The 25,919-nt window shown below is 36.8% G+C and overlaps 1 protein-coding gene and 1 pseudogene across 8 annotated transcripts in view; one reads left to right on the top strand and one right to left on the bottom strand.

Moving 5' to 3' along the window:
• Positions 1 to 25,919, bottom strand: part of SBF2 (SET binding factor 2) — a 465,909-nt gene that overhangs the window by 174,242 nt on the left and 265,748 nt on the right. For 7 of the 8 annotated variants that reach the window (XM_019948149.3, XM_073808603.1, XM_033862524.2 and 4 more), the window contains 6 exons: positions 23,784 to 23,897; positions 20,633 to 20,710; positions 19,393 to 19,506; positions 18,735 to 18,863; positions 15,561 to 15,659; positions 5,026 to 5,230 (listed from right to left, as the gene is read on the bottom strand). In XM_019948149.3, the coding sequence (XP_019803708.2) occupies positions 5,026 to 5,230; positions 15,561 to 15,659; positions 18,735 to 18,863; positions 19,393 to 19,506; positions 20,633 to 20,710; positions 23,784 to 23,897 (739 nt within the window). The remainder of the gene's footprint in view (positions 1 to 5,025; positions 5,231 to 15,560; positions 15,660 to 18,734; positions 18,864 to 19,392; positions 19,507 to 20,632; positions 20,711 to 23,783; positions 23,898 to 25,919) is intronic. The other variant, XM_019948148.3, reaches the window with a different exon arrangement.
• Positions 24,033 to 25,767, top strand: LOC117313272 (solute carrier family 35 member E1 pseudogene; annotated as a pseudogene).

Raw genomic sequence — 25,919 nt, forward strand, 5'->3', positions numbered from 1 at the left:
ACATACCACAAAAAATTAGGTTCTACAAATCTGAGTACAGGTGACCTGAAGAAGCACTGCACACAAAGAGAAATGATCATGGCCAAAGAATCACTATAAAAATTTGGGAGAGTCACTTCTCAGTTCTGTGAACTTAGTACCTGTCAACTTTACAAGGTTGGATAATTCTAGTGTACTACATAGGCTTACATTACTTAAAATAAATTTAACTTATTAAAAGAATATTAGAAAGATATAAATTGAAGCAGTATTTGTCAAATAAAAAGTATAATTTCACAAAGAACTACACTATATAATTTGTACAAATGAGGCAGTATCAATAATTCTTAAGCCTTATACTTTATGGCTGCTCTTACCTAACAAGAAAGACCACCATATCTTACTCTTAGCATTCCTTTCATTTCATCAATACGAAATTTTATATCCTTCAAATAATTTTTTAAACTTTTAAAAATCTTGAAATAATTATAAGCTTACAAAAAGTTGCAAATTATTACAGAGAAGATCCATGCACTTAATCACCTTCCCCCATGGTGATATCTTACATAACTATACTGCTTTATCAGAATCAGGAAATCAATCTTACTTGGTTTTTACTGTAGTTTTCTTGAAATCACTTAAAATCATGTAAGATTAACATTAATGACCATGACTGTAAAATAGATCATTTCATATGACTTTTCTGTCTGAAACATGCATTCTTAATTTTGCACTCTGGTGCTTCCCACATGTGTAGGTCAGTGGCATAGACTGAAATTGAAATTGATCTATATTTAGAGTAGAAAACTTCTTAGTCTCCAAATAAGACCACATGCTTTATTGAGAGAGTAACATCTTTAACCTATGTTTATAAAATTTTAATTCTAAAATCTTTTTAGCAGCATTTTAAATTTTCTTTAGGATGAACCATTAAAAACCCCACATTTTCTTATAATGAATCTGTTTACCATCTGGGAATTATTATTTTCCTTTGGAGACTATGACTTAGTTCATTCCCAGAAGAAAGTTCTTCACTTAGAGTTACTGATGTATCAGGCATTGGCCAAATCCCCAGTTGTGGCATTCTAATACTAGCTTTCTAACATTTGATAACAACTCTGGTTTGTGGGTATTTGACCTCCCCAGGGCTTCCTTCCCAAGGCTTTGGCTTTCAAATGCTATTTCTAGCATTTGAAATAGCATTTGAATAGTATTCTTCAACACTCTGGTCCCTCTGAGGAAGAGCTGGAAACTAATTAACCTCTCAAAATGTGAATGGCTCTTAAAGTGACAGAGCAATTCTACATTCAGATTAAATGGGTATCATGTAAAATGAAACATTCATACCTTTTAATTTTAATACAAGGGAAATCCTAATTCTGATCAACTCAAATGAACCAGAAACTGGGACAGAGGTCCCTGTATTCGTCTTTCACTCATTCATTCATCATTTGTTCGTTTGTTCATTCATTCATTCATTCTAGTTTTACAGGAAGTGCATGCAGGGACAAATACTGAGTCATGTGTAACTCTTTCACTGACTACACTGAGACATTCCATATGCATCCAAAAAAAGAATTTGATGCTGATTGAAAATGAAAGTAAAGAGATTATACAAAAACAATATTGAGACAAGGCTACAATTCAAGCAAATTAAAATTTAAACCAACTTCTAATCTGTTCATGTGGGTATTTAAAGAAAGCATTCAACTAGCTCATGGATATTAAAGTTAAATGACCAAACCCTTCAAAAAATAACTACCCTAACATGTCTACTTCTCCTCCATTCTCTTCTCTATGTGAAAGTACAATCAACACTTAAGTAAAAGCTGTTACTACTTAGGGAAATAATAACAAATTAACATTATTAAGTAAATAATAAGTAATATTAACATTACTATATAACATAAATGTTAAGATACATAAATTATTAACATTACAACATAAACAACATAAATAATTAATAAATAATTAAACAACATAAATAATTAATATATTATTATCCCGGAATTTTAATAATAAAATTTCACTCACTTCCAAGTATGATGGAACAGTTTGTAACAAACTAAAACTCCCACCAGGAACAATGATATAAAAGTAAGATAAAATGCAAAAGCCATCTATTTAAATATATCAGAGTGCTACAGAAACACATGGATTAGAGGACCTAAAATTCCAGAGAAAGGAAAAGACCAAAGAGGTAAGTTAACAAGTACATCCACTTTTTCCCTAAGAGATTTGCCAATATTGAGTACAGACAGGAAGCTGAGAATCTGGGCTTGATTCTGGCAGATGGCCAGGTTGACCAGCAAAGTTTCTGTTGAGAGCTGAACAGACAAAAGTGGATGTATGCTATAGTCCTGAAGTAAACCTCTAAAAGAACAGTAAACGTATATAAATAACAAGTTAACAGATATAAATTATGGAATAGAAAATAATTTATTAATCGAAAAGAATGAAAGAAAGCAGGGGAAAATGTAAAACAAGAGGATCAAATAGAAAAAACCCAGTAAATTATATTAAAGCCATTACTGTATGAGTAATTATATTTATATAAATGAGCTAAATACAAGTAATATACTACAATAGTCAAACTGGAGGAAAAAAACCCTCACATGCTGCTTACAAGAGGCATACCTTAATTATAAGGACCCAGAATTTGAAAATAAAAAAATAAAAAATGATAAACCATACAAACACTAACCAAAGGAAGGCTGGTCTAGCCGTATAAAACTCAAAGTACACTTTATGCCAAGAAGTGTTACTAGAGACAAAGCAGGACATTCCATAATGATTAAGGGGTCAATCACCAGGATGCTATAATATTTGTAAATATATTTGCATATAACAAATCAATTTCAAAATACATAAAGAAAAAATGGAGAGAACTAAAATGAGAACTAGGCAATTCTATTACTTATCATGGGAGACTTTAACACATCTCCCGCAATAGCTGAAGAAAAAGAAGAGATAAAAATCAGTAAAAAAAAAAAAAAAAAAAAAAAAAAAAAGACAATGCACAGAATGGGAAAAAATATTTGCAAATTAACATGTTTCATAAGGGACTTGTATACAGAACATACAGAGACTTCTTAAACAAAAAGACAAATAGCTCAATTTAAAAATGGGCAAAGGGGGGCTTCCCTGGTGGCGCAGTGGTTGAGAGTCCGCCTGCCGATGCAGGGGACACGGGTTTGTGCCCCGGTCCGGGAAGATCCCACATGCCGCAGAGTGTCTGGGCCCGTGAGCCATGGCCGCTGAGCCTGCGCGTCCGGAGCCTGTGCTCCACAACGGGAGAGGCCACAACAGTGAGAGGCCCGCGTACCACAAAAAAAAAAAAAAAAAAATGGGCAAAGGATCTGAACAGAGACACTTCTTTTCCAGAAAAGATATAAAAATGGCCAATAAGCACATGAGAAGATACTCTACATTAGTAGATGTGGAGAAACCAGAATGCCATACATTGCTGGTAGGAATGTAAAATAGTGTGGTTGTTTTGGAAAATAGCCTGGCAGCTCCTCAAAACATTAAACACAGGCTTATCGTATAACCTGACAATTCCACTCCTAGATATTTACCTGACAGAACTGAAAACATATGTCCACACAAAAACTTACACATGAACGCTCACAGCAGCACTATTATTAGTAGCCAAAAAGTAGAAACAACCCAAATGTCCATCAACTGATATATGGATAACAAAATGTGATACATACCCATACAATGGAATATTATTCAGCCACAAAAAGCAATGAAGTACTACACATGCTACATGGATGAACCTTGAAAATATCATGCTACATGAAAGAAGCCAATCACAAAAGATCACATATTGTACAATTCCATTTATATAAAATGTCCAAAATAGGCAAATCTATAAAGACAGGAAGTAGATTACCGCCTAAAGCTGGGGAAGGAGTGGTTTTGGGGGTGGGGTGGGGAGTAACTGCTAATGGGTATGGGTGTTTCTATTTGGGGGAATGAAAATGTTTGAAATTAGACAGTGAAAATGCACTCTGTGAAGATACTAAAAACCACTGAATTGCACACTTTTTTTTTTCTTGGCTGCGTTGGGTCTTTGCTGCTGCACACGGGCTTTCTCTAGTTGTGGTGTGCAGGCTTCTCATTGCGGTGGCTTCTCTTGTTGCTGAGCACAGGCTCTAGGCACGTGGGCTTCAGTAGTTGTGGTTCACGGGCTCTAGAGCGCAGGCTCAGTAGTTGTGGCGCACAAGCTTAGCTGCTCCACGGCATGTGGGATCTTCCCGGACCAGGGCTCAAACCCGTGTCCCCTGCATTGGCAGGCGGATTCTTAACCACTGCGCCACCAAGGAAATCCTGAATGGCACACTTTAAATGGGTGAATTTTATGGTATGTGAATTACATCTCAATATAGCTATTTTTAAAAAAGAGAAGATTCCACAGTGGGAGCCGTTAGGCTAATCGTTACCCTGTGAGGGGTACTGAATGGAAAAGTGTTTCTAGGTATTGATAGTGCTGATTCTGGTTGCACGAATTTGTTCACTTTGTGAAAACTCATCAAGCTGTGCACTTCTGTTTTTGTGTCTTATATCTTAATAAAAGGTTTACTTTTTTCCTTTTAAGATTTATTTATTATTTATTTTTGGTTGCGTCGGGTCTTAGTGGCAGCACATGGGATCTTCGTTGAGGCATGCGGGATCTTTCAATGCAGCGCGCAGGCTCTTCGTTGCAGTGCACGGGCTTCTCTCTAGTTGTGGCATTCAGGTTTTCTCTCCCTAGTTGTGGCACACAGGCTCCAGGGTGCGTGGGCTCTGTAGTTGTGGCACAGGGGTTCCAGAGCGCGTGGGCTCTGTAGTTTGCAGCACTTGGGCTCTCTCATTGAGGCACGTGAGCTCAGTAGTTGTGGCACGCGGGCTTAGCTGCCCCGTGACACGTGGGATCCCAGTTCTGCGACCAGGGATCGAACCCACGTCCTCTGCATTGGAAGGTGGATTCTTTACCACTGGACCACCAGGGAAGTCCTCAAAAGGTTTAGTTTTAAAACAAATAAATGGACAAATACATACCAACAGGTGGACCTGCGGGCACAACACATTTCTTTTCCACTCTTGAAGCAGGAGGTGCATTCTGGTTCTTGGCAAGATTTTCCTGTATTAATTCCTGTACCCGAGTTTCATTAATCTTTGGGAAAGGAAGAATATGAACTCGCAAGTGGGATCCTTCTGTTGGACGTGGAACTTTCTGAAACGCCATATGAGGGTTTGGATTTTCCTGCGATATGAAACATACGTAAAATGATTCCAAAGTTAAAAGAACAATGGCAGATTGTCAGCCAGAAACTGAAATCAGAGAGATGAGACACTGTACATACATTCAAATATATGCCATAAAATACAGAGTATTGGAATCTTACTTCTTACATGATTTACCAGCAGCATCTGATACAGCTGATCACTCTTTTTCCTCTTCAAGGAACACTTTCTTCACTTGGTTTCTAGGTCGTCTTGTTACATCTTTGTTTATTTTTCATCTCCCTAATCTCTTAACTATGTGAATACCCCAGGGCTCAGATCATGGGCCACTTTTCTAATTACACTTACTTTCTTGGTGATAACTTCCAGTCTTTTATCTTTAAACCATAAATCACCAATGATTCACAAATTTTTATCTCCAAATGAGCTTCCTCCTGAACTCCATACCTGTATATTCAACCACCTGCACATAGTGTTTCCATCTGGATTTAAAATAACATTGTAAATATATGTCCAAAATGGAGCACTTAATATTCACCTCCTCCAAATCTGCTTTCTACAGTCTTCCCCACTTCAGTAAATGGCATATTTATTTTTTCCAATCACTCCGGTGAAAAGCTTAATCATTAATGCCTTTCTCTAATACCGAATTATCCATTCCTCTGCAAACCTTTTACACTTTGCCTTTAAAATACGTTTATAACCTGACCACTTTTCAATACATCTTGGTTCAAGCCAATATCTCTCATGTTGCTACAGAACATTCTCTTAACCAGTCTCCCTGCTCCACCCTTTGCTCCTACCCTCACTCTATTTTTAACACCGCAGACAGAGTGATCTAGTTAAAATGTCAAATCATCACCTAACTACTCTGTTCATTCAAATAGCTCTTCATCTCATTCAGAGTAAAACCAAAAGTTCTTACAATAATTTACAAGATATGGCTTCTCTATATGACTGTGCCCTACTACTGTTTCCTTCATTCATTCTGCTCCTGCTACACAGGCCTTCTAATTCCCGCCTCAAAGTCTTCACACTTAACTGTTCCCTCTGCCTGGAATGCCTGTCTCCCACCAGTTTGTACAGCACCCTCTCTCTTTTCCTGCATGTCTTTGCTCAAATGCCACCTTTCGTGCCCACCCTATCTAAAATGACACCCCCCAACACAGTCCCTATCCCCCTTACTATATTTTCCTTGTCACCTTCTCACATACTACAAATTCTATTTAACTTGTTTATTGTCTGTCCTTTTCTCATTAAAATGAAACTCAAGAGGACAGACATTTTGATCAATTATAAACTATTTTTTTATCCTCTGCTGTATACATATTGCATCTAGAAACTGCCTGGCACATAGCAGGCACCCTAAACTACTTCCTACTGTATGCTAATGAGTGGGACACAATGTTGAACACATATTAGAATTGCAGTAATTAAATTAATTGTGTCAGTTAATATTTTCATAGACCCTTAGGGCTGGCATGGACTTTTATCCAGCTACCACTTAAGTAGAATTATATTTCAAATACTACGGGCAGAGTGGAATCCATCCTTTTTACAAAGTTCTCTAAAGAATGCTGCTATAGGGGCTTCCCCGGTGGTGCAGTGGTTGAGGGTCCGCCTGCTGATGCAGGGGACACGGGTTCGTGCCCCGGTCCGGGAGGATCCCACATGCCGTGGAGCCGCTGAGCCTGTGCGTCCGGAGCCTGTGCTCCGTAACGGGAGAGGCCACAACAGTGAGAAGCCCGCATACCACACACACACACACAAAAGAAGGCTGCTATACAATCATTCTTAGACCAATTCTTGCATTTATTATTCTTTGCAACCAGAAAATTTCTTTTTCCTCCTGAACCTGTGTTATTCACGTTGTACATTAGGCTCAATACTGCCCTATACATTCTCTGGACAGTTAAAATGGCCAACTCTCATCATCTACCAGAGCTGCTCCCCACAATTCTCTTTGGTTATTTGACCCAGACCCAGACCACAGCAGATGATATAGGGAGCATATCTCAGCAATACAATGGAAATAATACTCCTTTAAGTGTCAAAAGCCTGGGTTCTAGTTTTTGCTCTGCTCATTATGTGATGCTGGATAAATAACTTTGCCTAAGTATATACAGGCATACCTTGTTTTATTGCACTTCACTTTATTGTGCTTCGTAGATGCTAGGTTTTTTACAAATTGAAGGTCTGTGGCAATCCTGTGTCGAACAAGAGTACTGGCACCATTTTTTCCAACAGTATTTGCTAACTTTGTGTCTCTATGTCATGTTTTGGTAATTCTAACAATATTTCAAACTTTTTCATCATTATTATATTTGTTATGGTGATATGTGGTCAGGGATCTTTGATGTTATTATTACAAAAAGATTATGATTTGCTGAAGGCTCAGATGATGGTTAACATTTTTTAGCAAAAAAGTATTTTTAAATTAAGGCATGTACATTGTTTATTTAGACACAAATACTATTATTGCACAGTTAACAGACTACAGTACAGTGTAAACACAACTTTTATATGCACTGAGAAACCAAAAAATGCGTGTGACTCACTTTATTGTGATATTCGCTTTACTGCAGTGGTCTGGAACTGAACCCACAATGTCTCTGAGGTATGCCTGTACTTACGCTTTTCTTAAAAGGTTCCTGAGAAGGTGAAATCAGATTGAAAACTTGTTCTTGCCAAAGTAGCCCTCATACACACTTTGTATTTTCCCCTTATATTGTCAGCAAAGACAGGAAAAAATAAGTAAATTCCTATGCCAAGTCTTCACAATCACCACTTTCTAAACTATATGTTGAAAAAACTGTTCCAAAATTACACCTGGATTAACACCAATATCACTAGCCCAGAATTTCTGAAACTGCCCTTTTCCAAAAGCAGCATGTTTTTTCTCTGTTCTTTAGGCACAATATCTAAGATACCTCGTCTTCTCAAAAGTTATAAATATCAACTTTCTAATACCCATTGGGCAGATATTTCTTTCAGGAGGGGGAGGTAATTCATGTGGATTTTGAGTTTGAATCATTTAAAGTACATTCTTCACTACTTCCATTTCTATCTATACTTATTTTCTTTATAATAAAATAAAAACTTTAAATATACTTCCTATGATATAAATAATATTCATTAAAACAAATTTGAAAAAATGGAAAAATAAAAGTAGAAATCTTCTTAGTGGTGCCAGTATCTTTTCTAGTATATTTTCTCTCTCTCTTACTATGTATTCTTCTCTCTTGCTCCAAAAATGACTTAAGGTGGTTTAGAAAAATAAAGATACACATATTGATTGCTTCTAATCAAAATTCTGTAATGTTATGGATTCATCCTAAACTTTGTAAGGAAGATCAAAGATCCAAAAACAGTCAAGGCAATTCTGAAGAAGAGTAAATAGAGAAGTCAAACTTTCCAGATATCAAAATTTATGCAAACCTTTAATAATTAATACAGTATAGTAACTGGCATCACTGAAGGGTTAAAGGGCTAATGGAATAGAGAAGCCCAGAAGCAGGACTATATGTGAAAATGTGATAGAGACAGAAAACACTATAATTCAGAAGGAAAAGTTAGACAATTCAATGAGAGAAGGTAATACAACAAAGTAATTTTAGCTCATGGTCTCTGATATCAGACAGCCTGGGTCAAATCCTAGCTTAGCCACTCACTAGTAGCGTGACCCGGTGCAGTATCAATTCTCTTACCACTTGGGTTTTAGTTTCCTCATCTGTAAGGAAGATAATAATATAATACCTACTTCACAAGGTTCTTGTGAGGGTGGAACAAGTTGTTATAGGAAAGCTTTACAACACACACACACACACACACACACACACACACACACACTTCCCCAGAATAAATCTGAAAGCTCTTTTCTGAAAGTTTAGAGTATATTCATTTGAAAAATGTTTAGTCACTGCATATTCTATGGCATGACACCATGCCTCTGAAACTAAAACCACCTCTTTCTCCCAGGGTTCCCATCATATCACCAGCTACTTATATTTTAACAACAATGACAACAATAATAGTACTCAATGAGGGTTTAAATAAAAATCACTTATTAAAGAAAAGATATAGCTATTTGTCACTAATAGTATTTTTTTTCTCATAAGCAATTTGAAATATTGTAAACCAAATCCATATACAATTCAGAATAATAAGCATTCTAAAAAATGATTTTAAAACAAAGTTCAAAGCTGAGGATATCCTTTAGCTGTACAGATAGTCTTCATAAAAATTCAGATTATGGGCTAAAGTTACTAAATGATAATATATTCAGCTGTGTTTAGAAAATTCAAAAAAGGCTCATGCTCCAAGATCTAGTACTATTTGGTTTTCTGGCGGCCGTATTTGTACGCTGCTGCCCTCTAGCGGGCAGTATGGTAAATATAAAGGACCACACTCACCACCTCACACCCACCTTAGTCACATAATGACTTCTGAGAAGATAGCAGAAATGAGACATTTTAAGGCTCGTTGAACTCTGCATGTTCTTGGAAACATGCTATAACTTGTAACTCCAAATGCGTTTAGATCAATCCCTTGAAGATTACTGAGCTCATTAAAAACCGCAGCCCAATTTCATTGTTGAATCTCCGTGTTGAAATAAGGAAATGCATTATTTTCCAACAGAACAAAAAAGCAGCCAAATATTCATCTTTGATTTTAGAGAAGTGCAAATATAAAGTAATAACCAAGGACTTAGACAACTACATACTTATGGTGAACATAATTCTGTCCAAAGCAACAAGAAAGCTGGCAAAATGCACTATCATTTAGAGGGAATTTTAAAGTTGGATAATGATTTTCAAGAAGTGGGTTCTGTAATCCTGCTTTTAGAGTATACTATAGCAATGGGAAGTATAATGATTTTCTCAGACTTGAAAAAATGACACACACACCATCTGGTCTGGAAACATGGATTTTTCTTTTCTCTCTCTCTTTTTTTTTGGCAAGCTAAATGAGAATATGCTTAGGGCTTACAAAAAACAAGGCTGAGAAAGCACTTCAAATAAAAGCAAAGCAAAGCAAGACAAAACAAAAAGCCCCAAACCCTACTGGAAATTCAAAGTAGGCACACTGGGAAAAAAAATTTCTTCCAACACATTGGTCTCAGCAATGAATGACAAATCAATGTGACCTTGTCAGGGTTTACCAAGTTTCCCATATTAATTTAGGTATTTAATAATTATTTAATGTGCACCAATCATACCTAGACCTGTGTTACACAAATTCTTAAAAATCCTTTTAAATACAGCCGAAACCAATACTATCAATTGGACTAAATCGTTAAACACTGAAAAAATGTAACTGGACTTTTTAGAGTTGCCTGGCTGTGAACATGTTTGATGGAAAGAAACACTCTCAATTTTCCATCCTCACAGGTCTTTCAATGATCACCTAATAGAATTAATGTCTCATCCTTAATACAAAGAAATTTGGTATATGACTTCAATATGTAATGTGCTGGTTGCCCTAATTCAGGGTTTCTTAACCTTGACACTAATGACATTTTGGGCTAGATAATTCTTTGTTTGGTGGTGGGGGGCAGGGAAAAGTGGGTGTCTTGTATACTGTAAGATGTTTAGAAGCATCCCTGGCCTCTACTTACTAGATGCTACTAGTATACCCTTTCTAGTTGGGACAGCCAAAAAATGTCTCCAGACGCTGACAAATTTCTGGGGGTACAGAGTTTGCCCCTGTTAGAACAACTGCTCTAATTCATGACTCTAGACGGAGGCTTCATGGTCTAAGACAAGTCTTTTTACAAGTACCAAGAAAGCACAAAGTGACTAGCTAGGAGACCTAATACTCTCACTCACCCGCTGGCATGCAAATTAAAGCCATAAAAGGATAAAACCACACACCTATTAAAATGGCTAAAAACAAAGCAAAACAAAAAAACAACTGAGGATACCAACTGTTGGTGAAGACACAAAGCAAACAGAACACTCAAATATTGCTGGCGGGAATGCAAAAATGGTATAGACTTAAGGAAACAGTCTGGCAGTTTCTTACAGAGATAACATTTTGCTACCATTTTTCCAGCATCCTACTCCTAAATATTAACTCAGGAGCAAAAAATATTCAAGTTCACACAAAAACCTGTGCAAATGTTTAGGGTGGTTTTACTCATAATTGCCAATACTGTCCTTCATTTGCTCAACAGATAAATAAAACTCTGGTATAACCATACAATGGAGTACTGCTCAACAATAAACAGGAATGACATACATGCAGTGGCATGGATGAGTCTGAAATGCATTATTCTAAGAGAAAGAAACCAGACTCGAAAAACTATGTCATGACATTATGGAAAAAGCAAAAACTACAGAGACAGAAAACAGATCAGGTGCCAAGAGTCTGAAGTGGCAGAGCGATGTGACTCTAAGGGAGCATTAAGAAGAAACTTGGGGCGACAGAAATGCTCTACGCCCTCAGTGTGGTGGCGGTGGCCGCAAAACTCATTCGTTTACCAAAACCCATCAAACCGCACGTTAAGAAGGGTAAATCTTACTACCTGTAGATTACACCATGGTAAACCCGACTGAAAATAGACAAGCAAACCAGACAGGGTGGAGGAAGGAATCTGATTTTTACGCTTTGGGGTGGGGGCCTCATTTCATCCTAACAATCTAAGTAAGTTGTTTATGTTTTGACTTTTTAAGATGAAAGATGACTGTAATATTTTACTTCCTTCCTATAACAACAAAAACAAACCCCTTTATTCACAGTTGGCAAAGAGTACAAATATCATCAGTGTAGACTGAATGGGCCTGGGAGTGAAATTAACTTTCTGCAGAAATGTAAAGGGAACAGATCTTATGTGATTTAGAATGGCTACTCCTGAATTTGGGCTTTGTTCTCTCATTAGTTTTCAGACTTATTTGTTTCAACATTGGGCAATGAAATACTTATTAGGCACAAACAGAAATCTCATATTATTTTATAAGAAAGTCCAAGTCCTCTCATTTTTCCTTTAATTTTTAAGAAAACAAATTACACAGTCTAGCAAATGTTTATGTACTACCGCAGATGAAAAACAAATTAGAAAAACTGCACTACGTAAAACAGTAAAACACATGTCCAATTGATTTCTTGCTGCCTTGGAACAGATGTTTATAAAGCTCTTGATCTGACCTATCCTAATATTCTCATTTTGCATTCAGCTAGTTGTCTTTTATAAGTGTATACCAAGAATCACAGAGAAAGAGCAGGTGAGTAGCTACATGTGCTGTCATGTAGACATCAAGAATTCTGATAGCCAAAGTAGGCAGACACAGTATTATCAACCCGGCATGGAAAGAAAAGCTGTACCAATGTATGGCCAATAAAAATCTTCATGGTATAACTTTGCCAACACATACACATTTGTCTCTAATGGATTTATTCCTTTCCTTCGTCTTCATTCCACCTTCCCTTTCCCTTCTCCACCAAACTCACCAAACCCTTTTCTTAATTATTTAGGAAGCTTCAGAAAGTTAAAAGAGCAGCTAAACCCCGTTGCAATTCATCCTACTCAGGTCTACTCACATTCCTACAATTCATCCCTACTCACTGAAAAGCACTATAAGGGAATGATGATAAGAAACTGGACAGTTAACGTTTGTTTTTGAGGTACTTCAAAGGGAAGTGAAAGAGAGAGGCTAGATACACATACCAGACTTCAGTGCAATAAAATATTTACAAACATCTGAATGGAATCACCAGGTCTCAATTCTAACCCAATAATAAGGAAACAGTCAAATTATATGGTTGGTTTTTGCTTACCAAAAGGGAATTTTAGAAATGTGATAAAAAAAAAAAAGACTAGTTAAAAATAGAACCATCTGGATTATTTTCCTTGCATTGAGACCATCCTTCCTCCCTCCCCTCAACTTCCTGTACAACCCAAGAAAGTAACTTTACCATCATGTCTGTTTTTAACTTTGTATCTACTTCAGATAAAACTTTGTATTTACTTCAGAAAAAACTTTGTATTTACTTTAGGACCATCATGGATTTAGAATCACAGAACTGGAAGGAATCTCATAAAGTCTGATGATAATCCACTGGAATATTCTCAAATACTCATTACTCATTCATCATGTATGTGTATCCCCTTCTCAAGGATATTAGTGGAATCATGTACCTAGAAAATGCCTGGAACTAGTAGGTACCTAATATACATACTGAATGAACAAATTTGATTAACTTAAATGGAACAGAATTAGACTGTGGAAGGGAAAAAGCCCAGCAAGGGCTCAAGAAATGCAGAGTACATTTGAAGGGCGATTTCCATATCTTACCTAGTAATACATCCCTCACGATGATCACTTTAAAAGTGCTATTCTATAGGATGGGGGCTGTTTGTGTTTTACAATCACCCTTAAGAACATATAATTACTAGATATTTATTTTATTGCAGTTTTCAGTTTTGTTTTGGCTTAGTGTAAGCTACGTATCATTAAATTTAAGTTACAGATTACATTTAAGCTATCATTATACTTCAGTTACTTTGTTTTTGCATCACAATGGCTTGGCACACTCCCTTACATACACTGCATATTCTGTCCTGTGACAGAGACAAACCTGGGTCACAACCCCAGCTCTGGTCACTTACTGGCTATACAATTTTGCAGTTCTGGAACAGTCTTGTAAAAATGCAAGAAATAGATATTCAGTTATTAAAGGGATCAGTCCCAGAGTCTCAAACACTGATTCCCATTTGATGTTTTGCTATTCTTTGAAATCCATGAATAAATCACTCCTAGTAGGCCAGGAAAAAACCTTTCTAATCTTCAATTTCCTCACATATCAACACCTGCCCTATCTACCTCACAGGGCCATTTTCAAGTCAAATGAGAAAATACATTAAAGAGCTTTATAAAGAAAAAAGTATAAAGTCAGCCTTTGGAAGTACCACTATTTTTCCAATTGGAGATGAGCCAGCCTAATGGAGTGAAAGAAGATAGTCTTAGGAACTGGATAGAGGAAAATTCCTGAATTTAAAATCTGGATTCAATCACTTAATAACCATATGATCCTGAGCCAATTATTCCCAGTAAAATGGGGATAATGACACCTATTTTACATCGTTATAAGGATTAGAGATGATGTATGTAAAGTGCTTAATTCCATGCCTGGCACGTTGTGCTAAACACTCAATATTTATTATTATTACAATACGTCCACAGAATTGTCTCATGTGATCACGCTACACGTTCGTTATATACAGCCATCATATTGACAATAAATGGCAAAGACCAGCACAGAACACAAGTTTTCCTTCTGACAGAATTCTTTTTTAAGTTTCAGCATACTAATCAAGAAACAGATTTATTATATTGGACACAGTTATAAATGTGGAATTTAGGATATCAGTCCAAGGGATAAATTTTAAAATAACTTCAGGAATAAAATTCATAAATAACTGAATAATATGAAACAAAGAAACACAGTTTAGTATTCATGTTTTTATCCAATTGGTTCTCAGATTTCGAATGGATGTGACAAAGCACTGACTAATGATCCAACATCCAAAAAGGTCCACCTATTCAAATAATGAAGTTATACAATACCAGTATACTGACCCAAAATCTTTCTTAACTGTATTTCCTTTAAAATGCATCTTCCCTCAACTTTCCCCTGGAAAACCATACTTCCCACTTACTTCCCTTTACTTAGTAAAAAGATTCAACTCTGAAAAGCTTCACACGCAGGAGATATCATTAGCCACAATCCACTTTTCTGTGTGCATCTTAGGTTTTCTTCTTTCCTGGTATCCAAATGCATATTTTACCACATTCCAGTCTTTTTAACTTACTGTATTTCTTCTCTCAGGGAATATTTTCACCCTTGAGTTTCTGTAGTCACCTGACAGTTTTCTTTCTTTCTTTCTTTCGCTTTTCACTCCCTATATGTTCAAAACAATACAACTCAAAGTTTTTCCTGATACAGTGGACAATCACTGTACAAAGCTAGAGCAGAGTAAATTGGTCAATTCTGTCTGACGCAGTTCTGGTTTCCAATGAGTCTAATCTTTACATCTCAAAAATGTTCAATACACTCTTAAGAAGACAGAGACCTAAATGAAAATCACAATGAAGGCAAATGACAAACTGGAAAATTGTGACTAATATGTTTTTGTAATAGAGCAATTGACAGGAAAATCACTTTGAAAAGTGAGGTCTATTTTGATGCCCAGTACCAACTGTAATATCTTGTAACTCATAGTCCCAAAGGTTTTAAATCAGAACAAGAGAGATAATCACTAGGAATACAAAGCTTTTTAATTTTTCAAACAAAATACTTTATTAATACTTTTAAAATTAATGGCTGTCTAAATAAATACACTTACTTACATTTTTGAATAGTTGCTCAGCAAGTTCTCTGACATGCTTTATCATCTTCACTGGGTTATTTTCTTCAACTTTAATTCGCTCTACTTCAAAAGCTACCAACTTGGAAAAAGAATCAAATGGTAAAACATCAACTCCCAAATATGCTGAATATAGAAAACTGTGTGAAAATTTCACACAATTTGCAAACCAGAAAGCATCCAAAATGTATACTATTATTAAAACAAATTGTTTTAGATTTTTACTGTGTTTTGCCTCTATTTTACAGTTACAGAGTCAGTCAAGCCCTTGCATGTTCTGGTGGTCTCTCTCTGCTGATTTAGGGTCTTGGAAAAAGTCATTTCTGGAACTCAGATTCTTCTCTCATTCTCCAGGCCTCACTCAGAGAATTCTCTCAGAGAATTTCAGATGGTCAGAAAGTCTTCAAACATTTCCCTAACTCACAAAATATGAACCAAATGTTCAAGTTGGGTCACTCTAGTCCTAGCATGCTAACAGCATGATTTGAAACAAGTCACTAAAACTCCTGAGCTTCAGTTTCTTCATCTCTAAAATAAGACGGAAGAACAAGATGATCTTTAGGTTCCTTCTAGTTCTCAAATTTTATAAACTCTGATCCATTTCCTAACCAACTAACTTACTGGGAGAACTGTGCTAGTGTGTACACTTGAAGTAGAGCAAAGAGTACTGACAGGAAAAAATGAGGTATAGGGAGGAGGTAAACAGATGGATTTTTTTTTAAGGGTATAATGTAGGAATTCTCATGCAAGGAACTAATAGATTCACTGGAGGAGACATATAAAACTATGACTCCACCTCTTCTAGGCCAGGATTCAGAAGGATTGCCAAAGAAAGTCAAACGTTTCTTTCCTTCTAGCAGGTCTATTTGATGGGAGTGTGGGGACAAGACAACACACAGTGCAAGCTGTCACTCCAAGCTCCATAAGCCTTGTGTGTGGTAGGCTGCCCTTGGCTAAATGAAAACAAGGATCCCTTTCCCAGGAGCAAGTGTAATTTTCCTAAAAGCACATTCCCCTGCAAACCAGTTAAATGGCCAAAGAGGGTAGAAGAAGAAATTACTTAGGTCTGGTGTCCCATTTTTTTTAAGCCCTTGACTGAAGTAAACATACAAATAACTGGTTTTCAAGTAACATCATCAATAAGACATCAAAAATCATCACTGTAGACAGAACACAGAACTGGATGAACACTAAGGGGAGACCCAATAGGAATCTCACACAGAGTCCTTGCCTTATCATTGTTTCCAAACTGAAGAATCAATCTATCCATCCATCCATCTATCTATCTATCTATCTATCTATCTATCCCTTAAGTATATAAATGAACATAATAAAAGACAAGTTGCCATATAAAGTTAGAGACATAAAATAAAGGCTAATGCAGACTAGTGGCTCTCAGAGTCCTCTACTCTGGGTAAGTCTGGAGGAGGTGGTGAGATATGAGAAGAGTATCGAAAATGGACTGAAAAGGAGAAAGAGAGCACTTCAGACAAGGGAAGCAGTTACAAATACAGTCAGAGGCTGTGGCAAGCTGGCAAGCAAGTTTTCTGGAAGTAATCAATCTGGGTTATTAGTTGTGATGAAGATGCTAGAGAGAGCTACTAAAGGAATTTGGATAGAAAGCAAAGGGTACATAAACCAATGTTACTATTTAGAATGCTTCAGAGACTAATAAAGCATAGGCGCTAGAAAGGACCCTGGGGAGCACCTAATTCATCCACATAAAACATTATGTATCAATTACTTAGTTCAAGATCTAAAGGCTGGTATATGTTAGTATTAGATAATCAATGATCAATCATATTAGAGAATCAGAGATCAACAGTGATCAGAAAAAATTGTCCACCTCAGGGCAATCTCTCCTAGATCTTCACATGCTTTGTGTTATTATTAAGTAAAGCATTTGGTGCAGATCTCCATACTCAGAACTAAAACATATGCCTTTTCTTTCATTCTTACCTTACTTAACTATCTTTACAGAGAATAAAAGACCCTTCTCTGAACCAAGCATCTTTAAAACCTTGATTCCTAACTTCTCTATATAAAATAAGACCACCAGAAGCATAATATGATCACTATTACTATTCTTCACTACCTTGGGTGCCAGGAGTGTTTTTCTTTTATAGACTTCTAAGAACTTTTACATTTAACTTTTACATTTATTGGTTCCAATATAATGTTCTTCCAGAAACTGAAATGGGAGTAAGAGTCATTGTTCTATCCACCAGAATGGGCTGCTATGAACATAGTTAAATGATAAATGGAAAGATGCATTACAATAAGAAAATTCACAACTAGCAAAAAATAGGATCCTTATTGTGAGTTGCATCTGCCCTAACTTTTCCTTTATATGGCCAATTCCTTGAAGATAGAGACTAAATCTGTCTTAAATATACTTAGTATCTCCTAAGGGAGCTAGACAAATGCTGATTATTGATTAGTAAGAATGGCTTAGCTAAACGCAAAGAAGGTGCTAATTCTTACTTGAAATCTGCTATATTTTCCAAGGATTAGTACTTAAGAAAATACCCTTATTTGTGGTTCTATCTTTTACCGAGGAACTGAAATTGTATCTTCCCTACTTTATTTTCCAAGCTTTGATTAAAATAAAGATAACAGTTAAAAAAAAAAAAGAGTGGCTTAGCTAAACTATGGCTCTAAGACACTGATAGATTAAATGTAACTGCAGTCTGAAATAAACTATTTATACATTGAACTTAGATCTTTCTCTCTATAAAACTGATAAGTTCTATCTATACAATCACTGTCAATTTTTCAAAAAGATTTTAATCAAATATTTAAAATTCAGTTGTTCAAGGGAATTCCCTGGTAGTCCAGTGGTTAGGACTCCACGCTTCCACTGCCGGGGATACAGGTTCCATCCCTGGTCAGAGAACTAAGATCCCGCAAGCTGCACAGCGGGGCCAAAAAAAAAAAAAAAAAACTCAGTTGTTCAAGATTTTTATGTATTTCTGAGACATCCAATAATTATATTTTTTTCTAATTTTTCTAATCCACATTATAAACATCAAGATCTGATATGCATAATAATAAATATTTTTGATTTTGATTAACTGTTTAAAACACTACTTCTCTACTTTTATCTACTAGTCTAATTTTGTGTGTAAATAATGCATTCATTTGATAAGAACTATACCTCATCAAAAAGATCACAGGATCTATAGGGAGGACCTCTTTCTGAAACAAAACCTGCAAATGCCATTCCATTGAGAACTTTTGTGAGGAAATCATTCTCAATCAAACCACGCTGTCCCAAGAAAGCTGTCTGTAAAGAAAGAAAATGTGAAATGAATAAGTTATCACTTAGTAATGGATGAATGATCAAAACATAAATATAATAGAAAGATCAAAGCCTGAATAAATGTCTTCATGCATAAATGTGTTGTTAAAAAATACATTCCTAAAAGGGTTTTGACACCTGAAATACTACATGTATTGAAAAGAATAAAAATGAATCTGTCTGTAAAGCATGAGGGGAAATCAGAAATAACCTCAATTTTAAAAGAAAAATCAACTTAAAGTTACCATACTATAAAGGAAAATATGTCAGCTCCACAGTACTATTAAAGATTATCGTACACCTGACACTAACACAACACTGTAAATCAACTACGTTCCAATAAAAATATAGAAAAGAAGAAAAATATTATCACCTAACCACAAAAAGCAGAGATTTTAAATAATCACATTTGATAAATTAAGGTCAAAATACATGGCTAGAAAAAGACAACCAAGCTGTTTTAGTAAATTAGAGTCTACATTTTGGATACATACAATATGGTATTATATCTTACCTTGTGAAAATGTATTACTGGTTCTGCATGAATTCTTATGAGTTGTAAGCATGATCTATATCCTTGGAAAAGCTGTGCAAATAATCTAAGAAAAACTGCACGCACTTCTTTATCCTGAAAATATAAGAAGAAACATGTTAGATAATTAAATTGCTTAAAAAAACAAACGAAAAATCACAAAGTCGAAAAGTTGGAAAGAACCTGAGAGATTATTTAATAAATCTGTCTGTGTTTCCTACACAGAAGACTCATTTGTGGCAGCATTAAGTGATGGACATCTAGTCTGTCCCACTGTTGGAGAGTAGAGGCCATTAAATAGTTCTTTTAAAAGCTGAACCAAACAAAACTTGCTTCTAGTACATCCAATTTTCCTCTCAGAAAAAACCATAAATCACAGGGTCTCCCCTTTCACCATGTTAGAGAAGGGCATATTTCCCAAGTCATTTGATTTTTATATCCATCAAATGAATTACAGTCACAAATACAAAAGAAAACACTCAAGACTGTATCTTAAAGGCTTATGAAACTGTTCCAAAGTTTATCCAATTTATAAAAATCTATTCTTATATTAATAAGGTATGACAAAAATCTGTTTTGATAATTCAGATTTTTAAAAAATCATAGTTTTAGAACTCTAAGGAAACTTACAGATTTATTTAGTCAACCTCTTATTTAATTGACGAAGAAACAGTTAAAAATGCTTCATAATTTGTCAAAGGTGTGCAGCTCTATAATGTTCCTTACTGACCACAAAGCTCATCTCTAAGAAATGCAATAATCAAAATTAAAAAAGAGTCTCTGTTATATATTCACTCTTTTATGGCTTCCATTTGGAGCTACATTCATCCACTCACTCCTTAAACTTAATTCTCTCCTGTAACCAACAATCTGTTTCCATTTTTTGTAAGCTTCCCTTTTTTATCCTTGCCTGAGCCTTTTGATTTGATGCTTGACACAGTTTTTCAGGCTCTAATCTATGTTCTGATTTTTTGTCCCATACTTACTCATGCCTCCTCAGAGCAACAGTCTTAGCTTACTCCCCCTCCCAGTCAGTGTACTGCCTGAGGCTTCTCCTTGAGCAGGTCACAAGGTCAGTCAGTGACAATTCTCCTAATTTCTAATTTGGCACACCTTTACTAGGCTGTCCATCTAACTCTCACTATACTCAGCTTCTCTGAAAAACATACAAAGAAAAGCAACTCTTTTGAAAAACATCAAATTTAAATATTAAACTTCTTACCAGCATTTTTGAGTGAGATAAAGCTGTTCGTGGAGGGGGGAAAGCATGATCTGCTACTTCCAAATCTGGGTGTAGAATCTAAAGCAAAGAAGCTTTGTTACATAAAAGATTGTAATATCAATAAAATCTATTATTTGATCTACCTGGGGCATTAAGATGAAAAAGTGTCAGTACATGAATTACAATATATTCCCTCCATGAAACACAATGAGTTAGCTGAGGCAGCTCTGTATGTACTATGTGAAAAGCAAGAAAAAATATTTAATTAAAAAACATGTTCTAGGGACTTCCCTGGTGGTCCAGTGGTTAAGAATCCGCATGTAAATGCAGGGGACACAGGTTTGAGCCCTGGTCCGGGAAGATCCCACATGCTGCGGAGCAACTAAGCCCATGTGCCACAACTACTGAGCCTGCACTCTAGAGCCTGTGAGCCACAACTACTGAGCCTGCGCGCCACAACTACTGAAGGTTGCGCGCCTAGAGCCTGCGCTCCGCAACAAGAGAAGCCACTGCAATGAGAAGCCCGCGCACCACAACAAATAGTAGCCCCGGCTTGCTGCAACTAGAGAAAGCCAGCAGGCAGCAACGAAGACCCAATGCAGCCAAAAATAAATAAACAATTTTAAAAAACCCACGTTCTAGAAAAACACACATAGTGTGATTTCATTTATTTGAATATAAAACAAAATAAATCCTAAATCTATATATGTACGTGCACTGATATATATATATATATATATATATATATATATATATATATAAAAAAATGAAAATGTGAAGTTCTGAAATACACACTAAACTGTAAAACAGTAGTCACTTCTGGAAACAGAATGGTCTAGGGCAGAGTTATTTGTCTATACACTTGAAAATCTTAAGCATTTGTTTTTATGTTTCTTAGTGTAGTTAAAAATTAGTTAATTAATTAAAATACTGAGGAGAAAGGAAATAAATTTATGAACCTCAAAGTCCAGAGGGGTAACAGTATAACACAATGTGACAAGTATTACAAATATATAAAATAGTAATATATGAATATAAAGTATAATTAATTCAACCTAGGGAAAGTTAAAAAAGAAGGTAACTAACATTTGTGTTAGGCTTTGAAGGAAAGCAGGTTGGGGAGCAGGTGGGAAAGAAAGGTCCATGCAGGACTTAAAAGAAAAAAATAACTTTGTATCATTATGTAGCAAATTTTTGTCTTTGCAGAATCATTTTCAAATACTCAGCGTTTCGTAACATACTTACAATAGACCAAAAGGCTCAAAACAACACTTATACACGGCACCAAAATATCGATAATATTTACAATCCAATCACCAAATCATTACTACAGTATAATAACATCTTCATGTCTATAAAATTATCCGTGATTATTATACAGTTGGAGTACTGTGTAACCATTTGATTACAATTATTTACTGACCAAATGAAGCTCATATACTTGTGTGTCAAATCTCCCACACAGTCCATCAAATGTGATTTCTTTTTGGTCCTGTTTTGCCAGTATACTATGCTCTCATGTACACTGTCGTACATAATCCACCACAGTGCTTGAAAACTACATAAGTAGGCATACTCAGTTTTATCAGAAATGAATTTTACTCATTGATTAAACTTGGTGGCACAGGTGTTGTAGGTTAAGGTTTACCAGTGTGCAGCAGAACCTCTACCAAGAGCCACTGATTTAAGAACTAAAATCTTAATCTTTGTTAATTTTGGTACCTAATTCCTGCATAATTAAAAATATCATTAAGTAATCATACATAAGATTTTAAAACTTATTTAATTTTCTAGAAACATAAAACTTTTTTCAATCACTCAAATACTACCTTCTCAGCTTTTGCTATATCCATATACGACTGATGCAATTATTTACCTAAGATTTTTCTTTAAAATGTCTTTAAATTATCTTATCTCTTTAAATCTAGTATTTTCTTAGATGATACCATCTGTGAAGTCACAGGTTTTGTATGCTATTTTTAATAAACATTATAATACATAATTATTAAAATAAAAAAAGTTGCCACATACCACCCCAAATCATCTCGATACTTCACTCTGGGAAACAGTCATTTGTCATCCTTTGTATAAAATATTCATCCTATTGATAAAGACTAGGAAACAGAGGCCTAGAGATGTAATGTGATTTGCTCAAAATATCAAGTGGCAGGATGTAGACTGGAATTTAGTTCTCCTAAGTCCTAAACTAGTTGCTTTTTACTCTATCACACCTTGTATTCCAGATTACAAATTATATTAGGAAAAGTCAGTCTTCTCTAAATGTTCCCATTCCACAGAATCCACTATAACAACATAAGGACTAACAATTCTGAGAATAAATCCCTCCTGGTAATCCTAGACTTCTGAGTTCCTAAGTTCCTGTTTAAGGGGAAAAAAAAAAAAAGATTTTAAACAGTTCAGACTGGAATACTATTCAAGAAGAATATGAAGGTCTTAGTTCTAGTAATGACTTGAAAGGGAATGCAAAATTTCTAAGTTTCAAATTTCTGATGATGGATAAATGGGCACCTAAAATGTTGTCAGTAAAATAAAATACTGTACTTTTAAAAATAAACAAAGGTTGACAAAAGAATTAAATTTGTTTCAATGAGAAACACCCAAGTCACAATATTTCTTAAAACTTCACTGCATAGAATGCTGGACATTTAATCTATCACTAGGTTACATCTTTTTTGTAGTAACTTGGAAACACTGACCGGTTGCTATCACATTGTTTTGCAAGAAGCACACCTACCAAAGAGAAATGAGATGTCAATAAAGAAGGCGAAGGAAAAGGAACAGGTGCTAGCTTCTAATGAGGAATGTTAGGAGATTCAGGGATTTCAAGGCATAGTCTGGTCTTGTTTTCACAAGTGTGTTTCCAATACCTAGCACAGTATTCAGTATATAGTAACTACTAAATAAGTATGCTGAGTGAAAAACTGAATGTAGAACAAATATTCAGTTAGGATTCAAAGTATATTCTTTAGATAATATCTAATAAATAATCTTATTCTAACTACTATATGAGAATATATTCATGTTTTAAGAAGATATCTTTTTTAAGTAATTACACTGTCAATAAATGATATCCAATTATCTTAGTTTAGATTTAAATCAAGAGAAAATTACTATAAAAAATATATCATACCAAAGAAAGAGCTGCTTGAGTCTGATGTAGAAGTGGTTCCGGAAGGGAAGAGAGGTGAATACATTCAGGAATTTTAATAGTGCCTCCATCCAAATCAGCTATGATTACATCTAACTGAAGAAGACAAAAAAAAAAATTAATCTGTAATTAATAAAATGTATGTCTAGATTGGCTTCCCAGCTATAGATATATCTCCCAGCTTCCTCTGAAATTAGGTATGGTGTGTGACTAAGTTTCTGCCAATGGAACATGAAAAGTGATGTGCACACTCCCAGGTACTCAAAACAGAGGGGATGTAAGGCCTTCCTATGGTCTCTTTCCCCTTCCCATAGCTGAAACTATGAACTGGCAGCAACCCAACCCTGAACATTCAGAGGATGACAATGCCTGAGTGGATTCTAGTGGAGGAACAAGAAGCAAAGAAGTTTGGACCTTGAATGCATTCATGGAGCAAACTGGTCTGACATAATGGAACACTTCTATCTACAAACTGCTGCATAAGCGCTAAATAAAATTCCATTTTGTTTTAGCCATTGTATTTTGCATGCTTTATTACAGGAGTTAAGCCATATCCTAAATAACACAGTAATCATTATAAGAGTTAACAAGCAAAGCAATTAGTATACATCAAAATGGTACTGTTTAGGTAGTTAAGAAAGAAGCTGATTTTTAGCATTTTACAAAGTCTGTTTTAAAATAACAGGTAGGGGGCGCAGGGGGCCTGGGAGCCGCGGGGTCGGGGTGGCGGGGTGCGCGAGGGCGCCGGTGGCGGCGCTCGGCCTGCTGCGTTAAGCGCTGAGTGCGGGCGACAGCGTGGTCAACAAGGTGACCCAGAGCGCCTTCCCATTCCCCGTAACCCTGTCGCTGTGCCACATCCTGGCGCTGTGCACGGGTCTCCAGCCTCTGCTCCATGCCTGGCGTGTGCCCCTGGCGCCACTTTTCTTGTGCCCTGGGCCCCAACCGCATCAGCAGCCCAGCTGCCTGTGGCCGCCGCGTTTCTAACGGCGTTACATGCTGCCGCTTGCCTTCGGCAAGTACTTCGTGTCTGTGTCCGCGCACGTCAGCACCTGGAAGGTGCCCATGTTCTACGCGTACACTGTCAAGGCCACCATGCCCATCTCGGTGGTCCTCCTGTCCTGGATCATCATGGAGAAACAGCACCAAGGTGTACCTGTCACTCATCCCCATCATCAGTGGCGTCCTGCTGGCCACAGTCACCAAGCTGTCCTTCGACATGTGGGGGCTTGTCAGCGCCCTTGCTGCCACACTGTGCTTCTCACTTCAGAATATTTTCTCCAAAAAGGTATTACGAGAGTCAAGGATCCACCATCTCCAGCTGCTGAGCAGCTTGGGCTGCCATGTTGTCTTTTACATGATCCCCACGTGGGTCCTTGGTGGACCTCTGAGCTTTCCTGGTCAGCAGCGACCTGACCTATGTGTCCCAGTGGCCTTGGATGCTTCTGCTCCTGGCTGTCAGCAGCTTCTGTAACTTTGCCCAGAACGTCATTGCCTTCAGCATCCTCAACTCCATCAGCCCTCTGAGCTACTCGGTTGCCAATGCCACCAAGAGAATCATGGTCATCACGGTGCCCCTGATCATGCTGCGAAACCCGGTCACCAGCACCAACGTCCTGGGCATGATGACGGCCATCCTGGGGGTCTTTCTGTGCAATAAGACCAAGTAAGATACGAATCAGCAAGCCCGGAAGCCCTCCCTGTCACGATGGGGGACCTGAGCAGTAAGGAGCATCATCGGAGCCCCCTAGAGAAGCCCCACAACAGCATCCTCTTCCCCCAGCACGGGGACTATCAGTACGGCCACAACAACATCTTGACAGATCACTTCTAGTACAGCCGGCAGAGCTACCCAAACTCATACATGTTGTACCATTATGACATGCAGAGTCTAGCAAGCAGGGCAGGGTGTTCTGCCAGTCCTCCTCTCCACCCCCCAGAAGTACCAGAAACTTCTGACAACCAGTGAAAGTATAACCCAGCTGAGGGGGGGATTGGTTCCACTGCTTTAATTCCACTGCTCAGGTAGGCACAGGACTGGTGCAGGAGTGGAGCAGAGGAGTGCGAGGGTTATTGAAAACATCTCCAGCCACAAAGATGGACTCAGCTTTCTGGTCAGCC

The sequence above is a fragment of the Tursiops truncatus genome, chromosome 8, assembly GCF_011762595.2.
Source record: "Tursiops truncatus isolate mTurTru1 chromosome 8, mTurTru1.mat.Y, whole genome shotgun sequence".
Classification (NCBI taxonomy): Eukaryota; Metazoa; Chordata; class Mammalia; order Artiodactyla; family Delphinidae; genus Tursiops; species Tursiops truncatus.